The 18651-nt window shown below is 41.9% G+C and overlaps 1 protein-coding gene across 5 annotated transcripts; it reads right to left on the bottom strand.

Annotated features, from left to right (window-relative positions):
• Nucleotides 1-4707: 4707 nt before the first annotated feature.
• On the bottom strand, nucleotides 4708-17651 carry C12H11orf87 (chromosome 12 C11orf87 homolog). Of its 5 annotated transcripts, none has more exons than XM_011761471.2 (2): nucleotides 17517-17651; nucleotides 4708-16423 (listed from the first exon to the last, which is right to left on the bottom strand). In XM_011761471.2, the coding sequence occupies exon 2, from the start codon at nucleotides 16160-16162 to the stop codon at nucleotides 15569-15571; it is 594 nt and encodes a 197-aa protein (XP_011759773.1). In that variant the 5' UTR covers nucleotides 16163-16423; nucleotides 17517-17651; the 3' UTR covers nucleotides 4708-15568. The 5 variants fall into 5 exon arrangements, with proteins under 5 accessions (XP_011759773.1, XP_011759775.1, XP_070931666.1 ...); XM_011761473.2 differs by lacking the exon at nucleotides 17517-17651 and adding an exon at nucleotides 17214-17238 and having other exon boundaries at nucleotides 12803-16423; XM_071075565.1 differs by lacking the exon at nucleotides 17517-17651 and adding an exon at nucleotides 16890-17166 and having other exon boundaries at nucleotides 12803-16423.
• Nucleotides 17652-18651: the final 1000 nt, after the last annotated feature.

Here is an 18651-nt window from a genome sequence, read left to right as displayed (position 1 = left end):
GGGAAATTTTCACACTGTCAGGGGAAGTTTATACAGACCCAAATTTCTCAACACATCATCTGTGGCTTACAGTGGGCTAAAGAATTTTCTTGATGGTCAGAAAACTGATCCAAAAATGCAAGTCCTTTTTTCAGTTCTTATGATACATCTATTTTTATGATGTGAGTTTTATAAATGACTGAGCCACTGAGGCCTTTAACTTAAGGGTTGCTAAAAATTGGTGTGTGTAAACTGAGGTTAACACATTACCAGAATTTGCCAGCAATTTGGGCTTTAACACCTGGCAAAGCTATAGAGGGCATATACATAGAAGAGGTGGTTAGAAACTCCACCATTTCAAGAAAGAGCTTTATCAGTATTGTTTAAATTTGTTATCAATAAACACCTAGGCAGTTCTTACTATGTAACAGGCATTTTATCAGCATTTGGAAATGTTAAACTGTTTTCAGTCCTCATAACATTCCTATTTCAGTATTTTCAAATCGGAAAATTGAGGCACAGAAAAGTTATGAAGTCACCCAAAGTCACACAGCTAGGGAGTGACAAGCTAAGATTTGAAGACAGGTGGTCTGGCTTTGGAGTCCACACTCTTAGCCACTGAATTTCTTCTTGTTTTGTCACTGAACGTTTCTTTTGGTGTGAATTGTTTGGGTATTGTTACACATGAACACATAGCTGGGCTCAAAGTTTCTAATTACTAATATTTAACAACAAAAAAACACAACTACAACATATTGAGCATTTACTTTGTGCTAATCACAGTTCTAAGCATATATTTATTCATTACCCTTTTACTCTCCTCTCTATTTTACAGATTAGGAGATTGAGGAATAGAGAGGCTAAGTAACTTGCCCCAAATCACTTTCACAGAGCTAGTAAGTCATGGAAGTGGCGGTTCAAACTCAGGTAGTCTAACTCGAGACCTAATGCTCTTAATCATATTCTATTGCAGTTCAACAACGGGTCATCTGCACCTGGTGAGCTCATTCTCCATCAGAAAGTAAGGACAAGTAGGGTAATTGAACTAGGAAGGATTTTGAACTCCTTGCTATAGGCCACTTTCAATGGTGGTAAGAGAGGTTAGAGTCAGCATTCACAAAGGCAGCCAACCACAGAGAAAAATATAGCATTTTGGAGTAGGCATAGCTCTGGTGTTAGCAAAGAAACAAGGGAAGAGCAGACATAATGCAAGAATAGAATGTATCTCCCAAAATAGGGATACAAGAAGTGACAGCTCAGTACTGGGCTCCAGGGCCAGAGCCCTTCCCATATGGCCGCAGATGAGTAGTGTACCTTCACTTCACCTGGTTTCCTCATCAGCAAAACATGGGTGACGACAATCCCCACTCCACAGAGTTTTGTGAAGGGTGAAAAGATAATAAATGTGATGTTCCTGGCATCATTTTGGACGCTTATGTTATTCAATGATAGTGAAACGTCTCCAGTAATCTGATTTACATCATTTTTTAAATAATAAAGTTCAAACCTCTGATTCAAACACATGATAGCTATGGCCCTACCTTGTTGGGCCTTATTTGATTTTTTCCCCTTTCCATTATACTTGGTTTCTTAAAAAAGAATAATATTGACAGTATTCTGATAAATCACATAACCTTTAGTCCTGAAAAAGTAACTGATTATTTTACAAGCTACAGTGATATACCAACAGCTGTATTGGCAGCATGTTATTTAATTGCATTTGGGACTGCAATGTATTGTCTCTGGGTCACAGCTCCATTTTTATGCAATTTGGTGGGTGGCTATGGATTTTGGGTTTGTTTCAGGAGCCATTACTTTGCCAATCCAATCTGCATAATTCCATTTACTTGTCTTTAGAAGGAGAGATCTTGCCAGATCTATTGACTCTTTCAGGAAGATTTGAGGGACATGAGATTTTTAGTTGTTGTTTCCTTCATACCAACAAAAAGGAACAGACCTGAAAAAGCCAGGTCATTCCATTGCTACATGTAAGTGCACAGAGAAACAACATATCTCTTCCACAATAACAAACAAACAGTTAAAGAGCATTGCACTGGATGGCACTCCATAGAATCCTGAAAAAAAAAAAAAAAAAAAGCTGTTTCAAATTCAAATCTTGAAAAAATGTATAGAAATTAGATTTTCCCCAAGATCCTCATTCTTCCTCATCAGGCATCCCTCTGGGACAGTGATTTTAGTTTGCATTGGCATCACTTGGGGAATTTGATAAAGAATTCCTGAGACCTGCCTCCAGAGATTCAGATCCACTAAGTATTGGATCAAGCCCAAGTAACCTATGGATTTAGAAGGTTTGACAATCTTCCTTCCCTTTTCTATTGTCCCCTCAGATTCTCATATGAATGGGTCCCTGTACTACATTTCAAGAAGTTTTCTTGACAGCTACATACATTATTGTCATACTATTTTTTGTTTGTTTGTTTTAAAGGTGAGTTTTAAGGGGTGCTTAGACAGTCTCATAGAAATAATGTATTTGAAATTGATAAGAAAAAGTCACAGGAATGGTGTTTTTGTCTGGTAGCAAGGAGAAAAAAGAGCAGAGGCTTTAGAGTTAGGCAAACTATAATTCAGTCCACACTCAGTCACTTATTAGATGGATGACCTGGGAAATTACTTAATCTCCATGAGCTTCAGTGCTTTATCTATAAAATGGGAATAATAAACCCTGAAAGTTTACTCTGAATGTTAAGTGAGACGTTTTAGCTGGATACAGAAAAGGTGTAAACAAGGACACCTGCCTTGTGTCTGGATAAGAGAGTTCATAATATGTACTGAAGTGTCCCTTTTTAAAAATAATGCTGATGCTTTTCTTTTTTAATAAAGAACAAATATCAGTCATTTTCTGCTGTGTTGAAATGGGGCCTTCCTGGTGCCCCTAACTTTTTTAAAAAACCTTGTGCAGATGGCTTCCCGGAAAAATAATGAAGGCTGAGCAGATTCCACTGAAGGCCCACAGGTGGTGTGACCCAGAGGCAGTCTAATTCAGTGATGACTGATTGCTTTGGAATAGCTCCTGAGAAGCTCTGGCCTCCAAAGATGCAAAAAGCCTACTGATTAGAGGCTGTGGGAATGAGCTTGTTGTCATGGTCCACATGGCCAAGGTGGCCCTCAAACCCAAATGAAAGTGTTGAAATCAGTGTCAAACAGGCCTACAAAGACGCTGTGGTCCCAGCATTTCTTTCTTCATGGTAGGGACCACGTTAATGTGAAGCCAGCAATATCTCTTCCTTTGGGCTGAGCTCAGCAGATTCAGAGGGTTGGTGGACAAACTTTCCACACCCAGTCCATCAGTCATAATATGAGCCATTAGCTCTTCTAAAGGCAACACTAGGCTGCCAAGTCACTCCATAAGTTCAGTTTGATGCTAGCTAGGTTTTCCATAAGGCAGACTGAGCATTAAAAAAAAAACAACAAACTGTTATTTCAACAAGGCATTAAAATAATTGCCATGGTTAAAATTAAAACATTATTAGTCATGTACCTCCTCACTGTTCTGTATTATGTTGTTTTTATATTTAATCACATGGCAGGGATAGATTGGGGAGTTACATGTTTTTCAGGACTTGAGCACCCTGTAGGTCTTAAATGTCCTGGGTCTTGGCTGCTAAAGGCAGAGTTAAGCAGGTGACTGCTCCCTTGATTGACTTGGAAGGGTACTCACATCAACCCTCCTGCACCCAAAGCTGTGCCCCAAAATATTTCCTCCTGCCTAAGATGTTAGAGGTTTCTGTGAAAATGAAAATGTTATCTTAAATCATTGAGTCACTATTGCAGATTAATACCAAATACACATGCTCAGTGTTGCAAAGAGTATGGTCCTGAGAAGATAAGGAGTAGGTCACAGGTGCTATTATGACAGGGGCACACTTTCATTTTAAATGTTCAGAGAGATAAAATGTATCTAAATATAAGAGGGCAGCCCTTCAAGTGGGAGTGGGTCACAGAGCAGTACACTGAGCACTTTGGAGAGTATATGAGTGCCCTGGGGTAGGTGGAAGGATTAAAAAAGAGGAATGATGCATTGTGTCAATTCTACCAGAAACGTGTTGTTTTCATTACCACTGAGAGACAGTGCCATGCTTTCTAGTCAGAAGGAACAGAACGTGGGCCTTTCCTTGCCTCAACTTCAAATCCTGCTCTCAGATGCAGATTTCTCTATCTACAAGTAAGCAGAATCTTACAGCTCCCATTCTAGACATGAGACTAAAAGAAGATTGCATCATCAAAGATCAGTTTGTGTTCACTCAACGTGGGCTTATTTTTATTTCTAATTGCCATTTTACCTTGGTTTCCTTGTATTATTTCATTCTGAAAGTCTTTTCTCCCTGAGTCATAAACTCTTTGAGAGAAGGAACCCTGCTTTCTTTAGCATCTCCCTCAGTGCAGAAGACTTGAGCAAATGCCAGGTGACTGACTGATTACCTGATCCTTTTCCTTCAACACATGTCCATTTGGCTTCAGTTCCTATGGCTGACTCACTGCTCCTGTACCAGCCATGAGAAGTATGAGGGCTTGGGTCCCAAAAGCAAGCTTTGTTGGGCTATTCAGGCAAACAGAGTGTAGAGGAGCAGGCTAGGGGAGAAATGCTGTATCTGCCAAACATTTCCTTGAAGATATAGATTATTGAACAATGCCAAAGATTCCAATGATGCCACTCTTATTGCCATCTAGAAGTCAAGTGAAACTGATGACTTGCAAATATACTGTTGCTTTTTGCCTTTTTTTTTTTTTTTTGCTGGTGTGATTCTGGTAAGACTCCTTTTACAGCAGTACCAGAGTACTTTATCAGGGATATGTCCATAGGATTGCAATTCACTTATTCACTTGTTTATCAGTATCTTTACTAAACAACTGCTATGTGCCAGGCACTTTGCTAGAGATTGGAATGTGACATTAGAGCACAAAGAACAAGAGTTTGCTATTAATCATCTACCAGAAAATTACTCCTTCCCTTCCCCAACCAATCCTCATAAAAGAAGCCAGAACAGGGACTACCATACACTCATTGCCCACTATTGTTAGATATTTGCATATGTTTTCTAATTTAATCCACACAATAAACCTTCATAAAACTAAAGCATGGAGAAGTTCAGAAACTTCTCCAAGGTCTCATACCTACCAAGTGTCAGAGCCAAGATTTGAACCCAGGCCATTTCTCCACATTACTGGCTGTGTTGGCTTTTCAACATCTTCACCAACACCATGAGTTCCTTCTCAGCAGTATATTGATTCTTATTCCTGTCAATGGGGTCCTATCTGATCACTGTATTCCAAGAGAGTAAAGTGAGGTTTATAGTAGATCCTGTGTAATGTCATGATTCTATGCAGGCATGCCTCAGAATTGCAAAAAAATGGCCTAGCAGCTAATGTCAGAACACACACTTCCAGACATATGGAGCCCTCCTTCAACATGACAGACTATGAGTAGCAGTTATCAGTAACTACAAGATGGTGACAATGCTACTTAGTGAAGCTCACACAGCAAATTGCAGACTGCTCCGTAGAGCTATGCTTCACCACATTCTGAACGTGGTCTGGGGACAAACTCATCAAAGGCTGTGCCAGCAAAGCCCAGAACCTTCCTTTGAACTCCCTTTTATTAACTTTATCACCAAGTCATGACAGATAAACAGCACCCAACTGGGGTTGCTTTGAGCCACAAAATAGAAAGCATAAATCTATTCTCTGCCCTTTCCTCACCTTTTTGCTTTTCCCTCACACCATGCATCTATGAATCACCAACCCCACCAGTTCCATAACCTAACACGCACTTGAATATGCCCTTATTTTTCATCCCCATCTCCATTGGTTCAAACTCTCATCCTGTGTCACAGGATTATTGCAGCTGCTTCATATCATGTCTTAATCACCATTATATCTGCTCCATACAGTGATCCTCCTAATCTATAATAAACCCAAATCTATAACTCAGCTCTATATTCAAAATTTCTCACTAATTCCCCACCAACAACAGAAAAGGCATATCTTTAAAAGCTGCCCTTGCAGAGCCCTTAATGATCTGGCTTGCTTTTACTTTTCAGATTTCTCTTTTGACAATCCCAGTATGAACAGCATAACGCTTGTGTAAATATATAGAATACTCTTATCTCTGTGTTTCTGTATGTGCTTTTGCTCCTGCCTCAAAAGCTTTTTCTTATTTTGGTGAATTGCTGCTTATGCCTCAAAACCCAACTAAAATATGGGAAACCTCTTCCTAACCTTCCCAGATAGACTTAGTTGTTACTTCTTTGTGCTTTGAAGTACTTTTTCACACATTTATTACCACACTTGAATCAAATTTAAATTTATTGGTTAATTAGACTACAAACTACTCAAAGTACCAGCAGATTTCATCACTCCTCTCTAGTTTGGGAGTGTCAGTACCTGACACAATGTTCTGTAAGCGTAAGTTTTTTTGCCTTCTTCTTACCAAAATCCAATTTGCTCATTTATAAAATTAGGAGGCTGGGTGAAATTAGTTTTCAAAAATTCTTCTATACAAACAATTTTTATTCAATTAAACCTTACATCTGCATGGCTTCTTCAAGTCTTTGCTCAAATATCAGAGGCTGTCTCTAACCACCCTCTTTAAAAACCACACCCTCACCCCGCCCCGCCCTTCCCCTCTTTGTCTTCATAGTACTTTTCTCTCTGTAATGTACTCCAGAACTTACTTAGGTGTTTTGTTTATTATCTCTCTCCACTAGAAGAAACCCCCGTGAGGGCAGGACATTTGCTTACATTGTTTACGGCTGCATTTCTGGGACAAAATGATGTCTGCCATATATTTGGCTTACAATAAATATCTGTTGACTGAATAAACTCTCAGTATTAGAGCTGAAGGGTTCAAAGGGATTATCTCTTCAACTGGATACATGTATCAGTCAATGACACCTAGTCAGTGGTCAAGCAAGGATTAGCTAATTTGTTATCAGAATGTGGTCATAACAGCAAGGACTGCAGGCTGATTGACAACAGTCAGTAATAGGACAGTTTCCCTGGGACAAAGAAATGAAACTACCTAAAAGTTTAAGAACAGAAGTAACCAAGGTAGACCCTGAAAATAATCCTGCCACACAGCATGGCCAATTTCCACTTGTAGAGCACAATCTTTTATGCATCTCCCACCAGGAAAACTTGTGATGGTGGGTGTGGGAAGGATGCCCCAGGGAAGCTTTTGCCACAAGGCAAACGTAGAGAAGTGAGCCTTTCTCTGCCTCTCCTTTCTTTGTTCTTTACTCCCCTTTCTTTGTTCTTTACTCTCCTTTGGAACTGAGTGACCTGTACTCCCTCCTCTCCTTTCCATCAGGGGATCCCTAAAAAAGGCCAATCCATATGGAGGTGCAAAGACTGCTGGCAGTTATGATCTTTCTCAAGGGTGCTTGCCAGAAGATACATTAATCACAGGAACTAAGCTTTTAACTTAGTTCATACGGAATTAAGGGTTCATACTTTGGCAAGCAAAGGGGGAAACAGTGTTATTTCTGTCGTCATTGAATTCCTACCATGCAATTTGAAATAATCACCTACGTATATTCAAGTGTAACTAACAAAATATTTCTGACATGCCTTCCCATGTAGGCTCATTTATCTCTCTTCCACATTCTAGTTTCCATTTTAAGACAGCCGTGAAGCTACAGTCAATGTATAGAATGTGGTGTGTAGAAAGCAAAAAGCCCCAAATCTACACTTTCCTGTCTGATTACACCTTTGTACTAAAGGAAGTCCTTAAGGGACCACATAGAAAAGTCTATCCTTTCCAGTCCTGGGTAATTCGGGGAGGGGAGAGAGAGGAGTCTAATAATGACTGAGGAAGATGAATTGTAAGACTCTTGCTCCCCAAGCCCCTTGATTCAGAGAAAAGTTGCAATAGAGAGGGATCCAATAATAAGCATTCTGATAGGATCCGGAAGCCAGAGAACGTTGAGGGTAGTAAGGGCTTTAGCAAGTATCCATGTCTTTACTAGTGGGAAACCTTAATAGAGAGAGCTACTGTACTTTCCTGTTTCCAACAAGAAGGCGGTGGCAATGGGGTGATGGTCATGGCAGTAGGCTACTAGAAGGCTTCTTGTTTTCTACCATCTGAATAGAACCCAGAAATTCCCATTTGTCCCAGTTAAAGGAGCCCAGGGATGCGGATGCTTAGAATACAGTAAAATGGCAAAATTCTTCAGTTGGAACAAAAAGCCATGGTAGACTCAAAGTTTGAGACTGGAAAATTGTCCAGGATCCTGGGCTCCAACTGGGGGTACAAGATAGGACTTGCTGTAGCATAGCAGCCACCAGTTTGGGAAGCAAACCAGACTGGCCACTCTCCAGTTGAACCAGCAAGGATTCCTTGAACTCTGCATAGATCTGAGGAGCCTTTTTCCTCTGCCACCATGAGATAACATAAATTATACCCAGACACAGCCTTGGAAAGGGGCACAGGAAAGAGAGAAAATTTGATAATGTGGTGACTTTCTTAAGAAAACTACCAAGCAAATAGGTCCCTGTGAGGAAGATAAGATGAATTATAGGAAAATGAAGTAGCCACATTTGTTTTGCACATCTGTATGTGAAGAGTGAGTATTTTTGTCATCTCAATGCATTTTTGCCACCTAAATACATTGAGGTTAGTAGCGGCTTTCCTAAATTTTTGAGATTCCATGTGCTGAAAATTTTGTACCACAAAGTGACTACAAACCTCTAGGCTAAAATTTAAAATCCTGAGTTAAGGTCATGATCCAAGAAGAGACAGGATTTGCAAACACAGATAGATGATATTCAGCACAAGTTGGAAAAGAGGGGTTAAGAAAGGTTATCACAAGAGCTTCTTGTTTTGTAAAGTTTTAAAAGGTAGAGCCACTTTTTGAGAGAGGGAAACCCAATATTATCAGCATCAATTCAAGCCTGGAACATATCTGGAGATGATATTCTGGAAAGAGTGACTGGATTTCAACAACTAATCAGAAAGAGAATACACAGCTAATATTTCATAAATTAATCCACCCAGAGAGATTGAAGGAGTTGGGGAATGGAACCATGCTTGTCTTGTAAGAGCTAGCTGAGTTACTACTCATCCCTCTCTTGAGCCAAACAGCTGAAGTTAGAGCACATATACCTACTGGGGATACAGAGGACAATGGCTAGGGATAGGGTTGTACCAATCTTTACTTGCTGCTGCCTTTACATCGAGTAGCTACTCATCTCCACTCCAGTATTCAAGATCCACTCGAAGTTTATCCAAGCTTAAGAGAAGTATTTCCTACACACAATCTGCAGCTCCTAAAGGGTAAGGGATAGGGTGAAATAATAGTCCAGTATTTGGTAGAGTTTGTGCCTTCTTAGGGACATAAAGTGATATAAGGTTTAGTACTCAGATTTTCTAGCCAATTTAGAGGAACTGAGTAGAAGTTAATATGAAAATACAATCAAGATAATCAAGCTCCCACCTTCATGGAAAAGGGGAGGGCAGGAGCTTAATCATGAGTACATGTCCCTTGTAGGAATACGGAAATTTACTATGGTGTGTGGCATAATGTTTCAAATAGGTCCTGATTTAGGATCCCTTCTTAATAAGCTTACCTTTTTGTCTCTTACACCCTGTCCAACTGCCATTAAGAGTTAATCATAATGCTGACATCAGGAAGAAGATGATTAAGTCCATTGCAGAAGCAGGAAACTAACCATAGGAGGAGGAGTCTTGGGTAGAGAAAAGTAGGCATTAAGGGAAATATTTGCTTCTTGCAGTTTGGAGCAATTTTGAGAAAAGTAAGAGAAAAGTGAAGCAGGTGGCCATTAAAGCTTTCATGCTCCTCTTCACATATATTTAGGAGCCAAAGGAGTGGTGTTGGCTTGAAAACATCTAAATAGCTTTGGAGAAGCTCAAGGATTGGAGATAAATGGTAAACTCCCTTCCCTTAAATATATTAGTTTGGGTCTCAAGACCTCAGAAGAAACCCTCATGGCACCATCCAACATGAAGTAAGATTAGTAGAATTGAGGTGGAGGAGGAGGTGGATGGATAGATGAATAAACCCAAGATATACCCAGGCTTTTCACCAATAGGTCCATGGCATGCAGGGCACCCAGAACTTCCTGAATCTCCAAGAAGGGGACATTGTGTGAGAGCACTGGTGGACCTATAGATGGCCAGTGTCAGGATGTATGTGTTTGAAATGGAGGACAAACGTCCATGGTGTAAAATTGCTGTGGTAAATGCCAACACAAAAGCCAGTAGGACAATAGCACTTCAAACAAGGGAACAGATCCTTTCAGCAGGGTTCAGCTAGGACCCATCAGACGGGTTGGAGGCTACCTTTCCCTTAATTGGCACAAAATCATGTCAGCCACATCCCTTCCTGATATACCTGATTATATTATATTAGAGAAGCGGAGGCAGAGAAAGAGGAAATCTGAGAATTTAAGCATATGACCTCAAGATCCTGAGCATCTGTGTAAAGGAGCTGCTACCTTATTATACTGGACTGTTTATTGGGTTGTCCTAAATTTTATACACATCCCATTTCTAAGATGTAGTTGGTTTGTGAGGAAGAGCAGATAAGTTATAAAAATTTTTTGAAAACAATATAATTTCTTTGAGCATCTGAGTATAATAGAGTAAGTAATTATGTTATCCTGGTATATTATATATTAAATTGGTAAGGAAATACTGTCCAAAAAGCCAATTAACAAGAAAACTCTTTTATTGATAGAAAAGCAAAACAAATTTTCCATGAATTCTAATCTTTTTTCTTCTATCTATTGGATATACTCAAGTTCAAAAGTCAGTTTTTCTGTTGTTGTCATCATTGTTACTGTTGTTGTTGTTAATCTCTCTATAGAAACAATCCCTTGTAATCACAACTGTAAGGGAAATATCCCTACCTCAAATGGGTAGGACCTCCTTGAGAAGTCATTGTCTCCAAATAAAGTTAATTAAATTCTTATTGTCAGCTAAGCATTCATACATGGCACCAGTTGTATTATTAGGTTGGTGACATTAATAAGTATTGATGTCAAGCCATATTAGCTGTTTCTCAAATGTTACCAAATAAATAGCAAACCAAATCAGAATCAGATTTACATTCATTCCAATGATTAAACACTCTTATAGATTGGGCAATTTATTCTAATATGAACTGAAACATCTGTGAGTCACAATCACAAGTTCCAATAAAAAATGACCCAAATAAGTAGGCCTTTCAGATCCAAATTCAAAGGCCTTTCAGATTCAAATTCAAAGTTCAGATTCACATGGGAATGGGACTAAGGAACCTGATAAGATTATGTTAAAATTTCTGGTTCTAATTTAACCTGTAACTTCCACATAATATCAGCTAGCAACTGTTCAACTTTCACCCACAGAAAAGCATTAAAGCATATGTCTACATGATAAAAAAATAAAATTTAACCATTATCTAATTAATACAATTGATGCAGATAGAAATGGTGGAAAAGTCAGATGTCAAAGAAGTTTCTTAAAGCTAATTTTACCCATATTATCCAAAAATGATTTATCAAACTAAACAGATAATAGTCATATTTTCACTTTACCTTTAGCTATGCAGATATAAATTGTATCTCTACACAACATATAGGTTGAAAATAAAAAACATCAAACCACAATCCAGGTTCCAGGTTTGTGGTTTAGATGGCCCTAAACCTCTTCTGGATATTTTTGCTTTCCATCTAGATATTTAGACCACATTGATATGGGTCATAACTTTATCATCATTGCTACATTGTCACTAACCTAGGAAAGGAAGCTTATCTAATTACCAGTTTTCCAAGCTAACCAGGACTCTCCCCTTTCATTATTAAAGAGAAAGTCATTCTGATTTGACCCCAGAGAAATAAGTGCATGCACATACCTGACTTTTCAGTATCCTCTTTGGATAAGAGGATGGAACAACTATTTTGGTTTCCATCTCATTCTTGTAATGACAGAAAAGAGAATACAAAAAGTCAATTGTAAATTTATACAAAACGTATGCATATATAAATACATATCTATGGATGTATATAAAGTCTAAAGATTATATCCATCTACGTCTTTAAGATTCAGAGTCTTGTACAGTTGACATAATAGTATTCTCTCTCCAAATTTTCTCATTTTTAAAAACAATAAGAATCAAGCATGCCACCTTATTAATACTGAATAGCAAGTGCAGAAGTTAAGCTGTAGCTATAGGGGTTTGAAGCAATTAGTTTGACGGGACATCAGTGAATAAAATCCTTAAAACAAATTTAGCTATTTCCAGATTGCCTTTTGTTTCATAAAAATGAAAACCTCAATGCCCTGTTGGTAGCATCCCAAACTCCTGAGACTGCCAATTGAGCTCTATAAGAAGCAGTGCTTTAAACAAGGTCTGTATAAATTGCTTGGATGTGTGCTTATTGAAATAATTTGGTGTGGGAACTGGCTTACTAGAATTTCATGTAATTCTCTATCTCATAAAAAAATCACAAGTGATACCACTGGAAGCTTAGGTTCTGAGTATATTAAGCTCAGTATGAAATCTGACTCACAAACTGCATCATCTTTACACAGAGCACTATTAAAAATATTAAACTACAGTCAATTAATGGAGAAAGGCATACACATTTAAAGGTGCACAATAAAAGTGTATTACAGATGTGTGCCCATGTTGAGAGGTATTGAGATCATTTGTTTTACAATATACATAATGCTTTTATTTTTCTTGCTCCTTGCATTCCTTTGGGGAAAAATGATGTAGGACAATTTCATAATTACCCCACAGAGTGTACAGGCTGCTCCTTGGAAGGGGATTATTATTGCATGCCTTGAATATACTATGATTCATAAGGCAAGAACATATGCGTAGCTTCAGCACCAAGAAAATGGAATCGTTATCCAGCACTGCTCACAACAGAACATCTTATTGCTTTAATAAAATGGGAAATTATTCACTGTAGAAAGTGCACCAAATAAGGGGAAGAAAGTAATATCCATGCACTTATTGGAGCTCATTGGAAATGACGAAGCTCCCTTCTGGGTCCCTGATTCTATTCAAATTTCAAGTCCAAAAGTCGTTCTGTAATAAAGTATTAAAGAGCTACCACTGGGTGAGGGTAAGCTACAAAAATTAATGGACTTTCTTCTTCGCAGTGCCTTAGTCATTCTGATGTACAATGTAGAACTCCGATGCACTAAAGGATTCCCTAGTGGCCTGAGGGAGTTAATGCACTCTTTTACCTATTACTAGGAAGTGACTAAGGCACTGGAGAAAAACTGGTTCATTGTTTAATATATTGTACCCAAAGATTATACCTGGTCTTCCTAATATTACAAGATGGCATGCCTCAGTGATGATCTTCTGTGCTTCAGGAAAGGTGATTATCTTATGGGTGATTAAAATTAAGTTTATTAAATTATTTTTATAAAAGATGCAGACTGAGCTTGGACAATTTAATAGATGACCAAAAATATTAGAGGTAATATTTCCTCTGGATAAGAGCACATATGTATGGACCAAGTAGACAATTTAGAACAACTAGTTGCTTGGGAGAGGGATGCTCATAGGGGCACTGTTGCCTTACACCCTGCAGGATAGTAAGGACTCTTTTGGTAGAGCTTTTTGCAGATCATTTTCATTCATACATTTTCCAAAAATTTGAATAGCTGTCAAAGGCTTGATTTCCAAGAAGAGATGCCACTGCATATAACTAATATTGTAATATGCTTCTGGCTTCTTCTATCATTCAACCAAAGGAAACAAAGTGGTAAATAACTATAGACTAATTCCATTTCTAACATAGATGGCCTTGTCTGGCATTAGAAAATAATAAAATATTTATCTTATTTTCTCAGTGTTTTTGTATGTTCAGTGAAGTTAGGACAGACTGAGAAAGATAGCCTTTCCTTTGCTGCAGGCACAGATTTGTAACTAAACAAACAAGCTGCAAACATTTTTATCCTATAAGTAATTACTGGATATAACTTTTCTTGAAATTCGCATGTCCTGTCATCCAAATTGCCCAACATCCCCACCAGTCTCATCCCCAACCACATACAGTACAAGCAAGCACAAACACCACTGCCTCCAGGTGGTAACTGCATGCAGGGAGAACTACAGGCACTGTTTAAATATTAACCATGTTTTTAATAGATGGCATTTTTGCACATCCATTATTTGTTTGTTTCTGTGGTTGTGTTTTTTTCTATTATTTGCAAAAAAAAAATAATAAAGCATGTGTGTCATCTTTTTATAACAGTCTACTACAGAATAAGGTACAAAAGAACACTTCTGGAAACAGCAGAAGCCAGGTCTGCACCACTGAATTTCTCATCCAGTGGTAACCATTATATCAACAGCTGGAAATTAAGAACAATAATATACAGTTTGGAGGACATAGTACAGAACTATAGTTTTTTTCTGTATTTGGTACCAATATAATAAATATATAACAAAGGTGCACTTGTTCTAAAAATAAAACAGAAACATTCTAGTTGGTTAGATACTGCACTTTCAGTACTGCACATCACCTAATACTTTTTTTTTTTTTTACAAAAAAGGTAACTTATGCAATGTTTAATAATAAGAAAACCAATAGTACACGCTAACTCGATTGTAGAAAAAGAAGAAAGAACCCAACCAAAAGCCAGAATAGTCATTTTCCAAAACAGCCCCTCCTCCGCCTTCACAACTAGAGGAAGTAATCAGAACGGTGAGGCGACTTCAGCACCAGACCTGGCTGGACAGCTCCCAGATCCTCTGTAAATCCTGAAAATGTCACAGGTCAAAGGTGTATGGGTGGGGGCGGGGCAGGGAGTGAAAGCGTTAGCTTTTTTAAAAAACTCATTTAAAGATTTTAACGTACTTATGCTCGGCCAGCGAGGGTCATTTTAAAAAGTAAATTAAAGGTTCTGTCCTGGAAAAGGTAATAGTTAAACAAAGGGTGAGAAATGGGCTGACTGGCGAGGGGTACCTGTCATAAACACTTTCTGGGGACTATTCTCTATGCCCTCTTGCAGTCCTGGTGCTTAATGTAGACGTTTTCTTTATAATATACTATTGCCTGAGCCCGGCTGAGGGTGGGAATGGGGAGGAGAGGGAAGCTAAAGAAAAAGTGAAAGCTTAGGGGTCAGAGGGGAAGGAAGGAAACTAAACCTTAACTTGACAGCTATGTACATTACCGGGCCCCCTCCCCTCCCTTTGCTTCGGGAATCAATGCCTTTTATATATTTGGTAGCTTGTGCGGTTTCTCCTCCTAATTGAGGGGAGCGCGGATTGGAGTGGGAAGATGCATCCTTCATTGACAATGAGAAATTATGTGATTTGTCATGCGCTTGGATTGTGTTATTAGTATTATAATAATTACTATAAATATTAATAAAGTATTATTATCAGCGTTATTTCTTCTTCCGAGACTTTCCTCGCCCAATATTTACAAATACCGCACAGTGCCTCGGCGGAGGAGAAACAAGAGTAAGGGGAGGGCAGGTAAGGAAACCAGGAAGAGGAAAAGAGGGGCCAGAGGAAAATGGAAAAGGAAGGAAGGAGGAAAAAAGCAAGGATGGCAAAGATGATGGAAACAAGGACGGGGAACGAGAGGGGCTAGACGATCAGGACAGTACCACCGTTTGCAAAAGGCCCTCGCCAGCTGTGTCCAAACAGGAGGAAGCTGCGTGTGCTCCTTGGGGACTGGAGGCTGGCGGTGGAGGCGGAGGAGCACAGGGACCCTGGCACGGGAGGCCAGGGGACGAAGAGGAGGACGACGAGGCGTTGGAAGGGGCACAGAAGGGAGAGTCCCGGGGCTGCCTCTCCAGCCGGGTTTCCTTTGTGTGGGTTGAGGCCTGCCTGCCAGGTCGGGGCAGACCCCCGCCACCGCGGCTGCCGCTGCAGTGATCCCGCTCATATTCCTCCTGAGCCCTCTGCATCTTCCGCTTCTTCATCCTACGCTTGTGGATGTGGAAAGTGGAGAGGGACAGCACGATGAGGCAGAAGATGAGGGTAACCAGGACAATCAGCACCAGCGTGGAGGAGAAGGACTGGAAAAGCTGCTGTCCCACCTGCGTGATGCAGGTGCCGCTGCCACCTGCGCCTGGGCCGCGGGCACCCGTGTTGCCGCTGCCGCTGGCGTTGGGGGAAGCAAAGGTCCGGTTGAGGAGACACGGCGGCAACGCCAGCCTCAGCTCCTTCGGCGCCCTGGCACTCATTGGCGCGGGGCTGGGAGGGGCCGGGCCCACTAGGCTTCCCCTCTTGGGCACACTGTTCCCACCAGCCAAGAAGAGGACAGAGCCCACGCCACCCAAAACTGCTCCCTGTAGAGGGAGGGGGTGTGCGAGCAAGCCAAGGACTAAGGGAGCAACTGCTGGCAAGCAAGGCGACCAAGGAGTGAGCGGCGCCCGAAAGATCCTCGCCGATCCCACCCGGAACGCGTCTTCACACGCGCACCTTTCCTTCTCGGAGGCACCAGGCTGCAAAGACACAAAGCTTAGTTAGAATCTCGACCGCTGCCCAGGGGAGTGCGGTCGGGAAGAATCAACCACCACCGCAAAGCGGCCCTCTCACGCTGCCTGAGCTGGGCGCTGCCCGTATTTTCGGTCAGCGGACCCCAGCCTGCCCACCCGTGGCCGTGCACCAGAGCCACCAGCAGCCTGCTCACCCCACTCGACAGGATGGGGTCTACGCCGGCACCGCGGAGGTGCAGATTACTCAGCAGATAAGGCAACCTCCCTTCCGCCCTTCACAACTTTATAATTGCAACAGACAAGCAGCCGCTTCGGATTGAAGTCCCTACTTCCCAGAGCTCCGGCTCTCCTCTTTTCTGCGCCCTCTCGGTGGATGTCTTCGCCTGGATCCCTCCCCTCCCAGCACCCACTCCGTGCCACCGCGGGGGCTCCGGGTACCCAGTCCTTCCTTTCCCTCCCCCTCCAGACTTGCCCTCCCTGGACGGCATCAGATCCCTTGGGTCCCATTCCCAGGGGGATACCCCTGGAACCACATCCCACTCTGCCTCTGTCCGCGACCGCGGCTGACGAGCAGGAACGCGCTCCATCTCTTCTCCAGCCTTCTTCCCTGGCATTCTCCCCTCTCCAAACAAAAAAAAAAAAGCAGCTGAAGCATCTTTCTCAGCTGACACATTCCCACAAACGGTCCCCTCCTCCCCATCTCTCTATGCCCCCAACTTGGCAGTAGCCTGATTCTTTCTAGAGGAACTGGAATGGAAAGAGGAGGGTTCCCGCCTGCAAAGTTTGGGGAACAGACCTTCTTTCAGTCCTTCCTAGACCCAGCCCGAAGGCCCCGAGGCTTTTCCGGCGTACCGGAGCCGGTAGACCCGCAGCGCACAGGAGAGCCTCCTTGCTGTTCCCAAGAGGCAGCTGCAAACTGTTGCACTGCGGAGCAGCGAGGCAGCGTGCAAGCAAGCCGGGGCAGGGGCAGAGGCCGGGGCCGGGGGCTGGAGCTATGACCGGGGTGGCTGCACAGGCCGCGTGAGCTGTCCTCCCCACTCGCGCCCGGCCGTCAGGCCACCCGGCCATCAGAAGCCTTTAGTCACACCTTGTCTCTTACCTGGACCGCCAGCTGGCTGCAAGGAGGGAGCCCCCGCCGCGCGGCTGCAGTGGCGGCTGCAGAAGGCGCGGATTGAATGGGCCAGAGACCGAGCCGCGCTGCTGCTGCCGCTGCCGCCGCCTTCGCCGCCGCTTCAGCGAGCTGAGCTCGCAGCCTATTGCCAGAGAGGCCGGTGACGTCAGGCAGCCACTGCCAGGGCTCCAAGCCACCCCTCAGGCCCCCACCCACCCTAGCACCCCAGCACCTTGTCCTAGCATAGCGAGCCTCTGACAGACACTTCCCAGTTCGCTGCCCTTCTCCAGCCCAGGAACTAGGAGGAGCAACCCCCATCCCCACCCTGCAAGCAACCCACCTTTCTCACTCTCTTGCCTAGGAAGAGTTGAATCTTCAGTTCTCCAGCTGTCTGATTTCGTTCTAGAGCTGACCCTTTGGTCCCAGAATCACACTTTTACACCCTGGATAACCATTTCCCATCAGTGCACAGATTAGACTTTCTCCCTGGTGGCTGATGAAAATTTCCCCCACCCCCAATTCCTCTCTGTGCTGCCCCTGGTTCTGAACATAAACTGCGTGCATTAGATGACAGGGACATTTCTCAACACAGGTGTGACAGAACCCAAAACACAAACCTGAACAAATTAAACAATCGAAATTAACCATTTTTCTCCCCTGGAGTTTCCAAGTTATCTTTCACTCCATCTGATTCATGATCCTTCTTGCAGCCCTCACATCCTCATCTCTAGGCCCCAGACTCACTCGATGTATTAAACACTCCTTCTATTCTGTCACTCTAGACACTCATGAGCACACAAAGCATAGTCTTACAAGGAAGAAATATGAAATTATTCACAGGAAGGCAGAAATGAACTGCCTTATGAAAATTCCAAGTATTTGTAGCTTGCACAAAGTACCCCTTCATTGGCCCTAATTCTTGGTAAAGTGTTTGGAGCACAACCTTTTAGCAAAATGGATAGAACTTCCAGAAAAGAACTCAACAGACTCCCTAAATCTTGGAAGAGACTAGTTAACTATTGGTTTTGGAGGCTTGGAAAAATATGAATAGTGCATTTAGTTACAGAATCCAGCTTTGAAATGGAGTATGCTCATTTTTCTGTTGGAGAAGCTAGCTGGGAAC

This window comes from Macaca nemestrina, chromosome 12 (genome assembly GCF_043159975.1).
Source record: "Macaca nemestrina isolate mMacNem1 chromosome 12, mMacNem.hap1, whole genome shotgun sequence".
In the NCBI taxonomy this organism is placed as follows: Eukaryota; Metazoa; Chordata; class Mammalia; order Primates; family Cercopithecidae; genus Macaca; species Macaca nemestrina.
This window is presented reverse-complemented; position numbering and strand designations above follow the sequence as displayed.

Excerpts from the sequence above, each read along its gene's own strand:
- C12H11orf87 (XM_011761471.2), bottom strand. The coding sequence starts at position 16,162 with ATGAGTGCCAGGGCGCCGAAGGAGCTGAGGCTGGCGTTGCCGCCGTGT.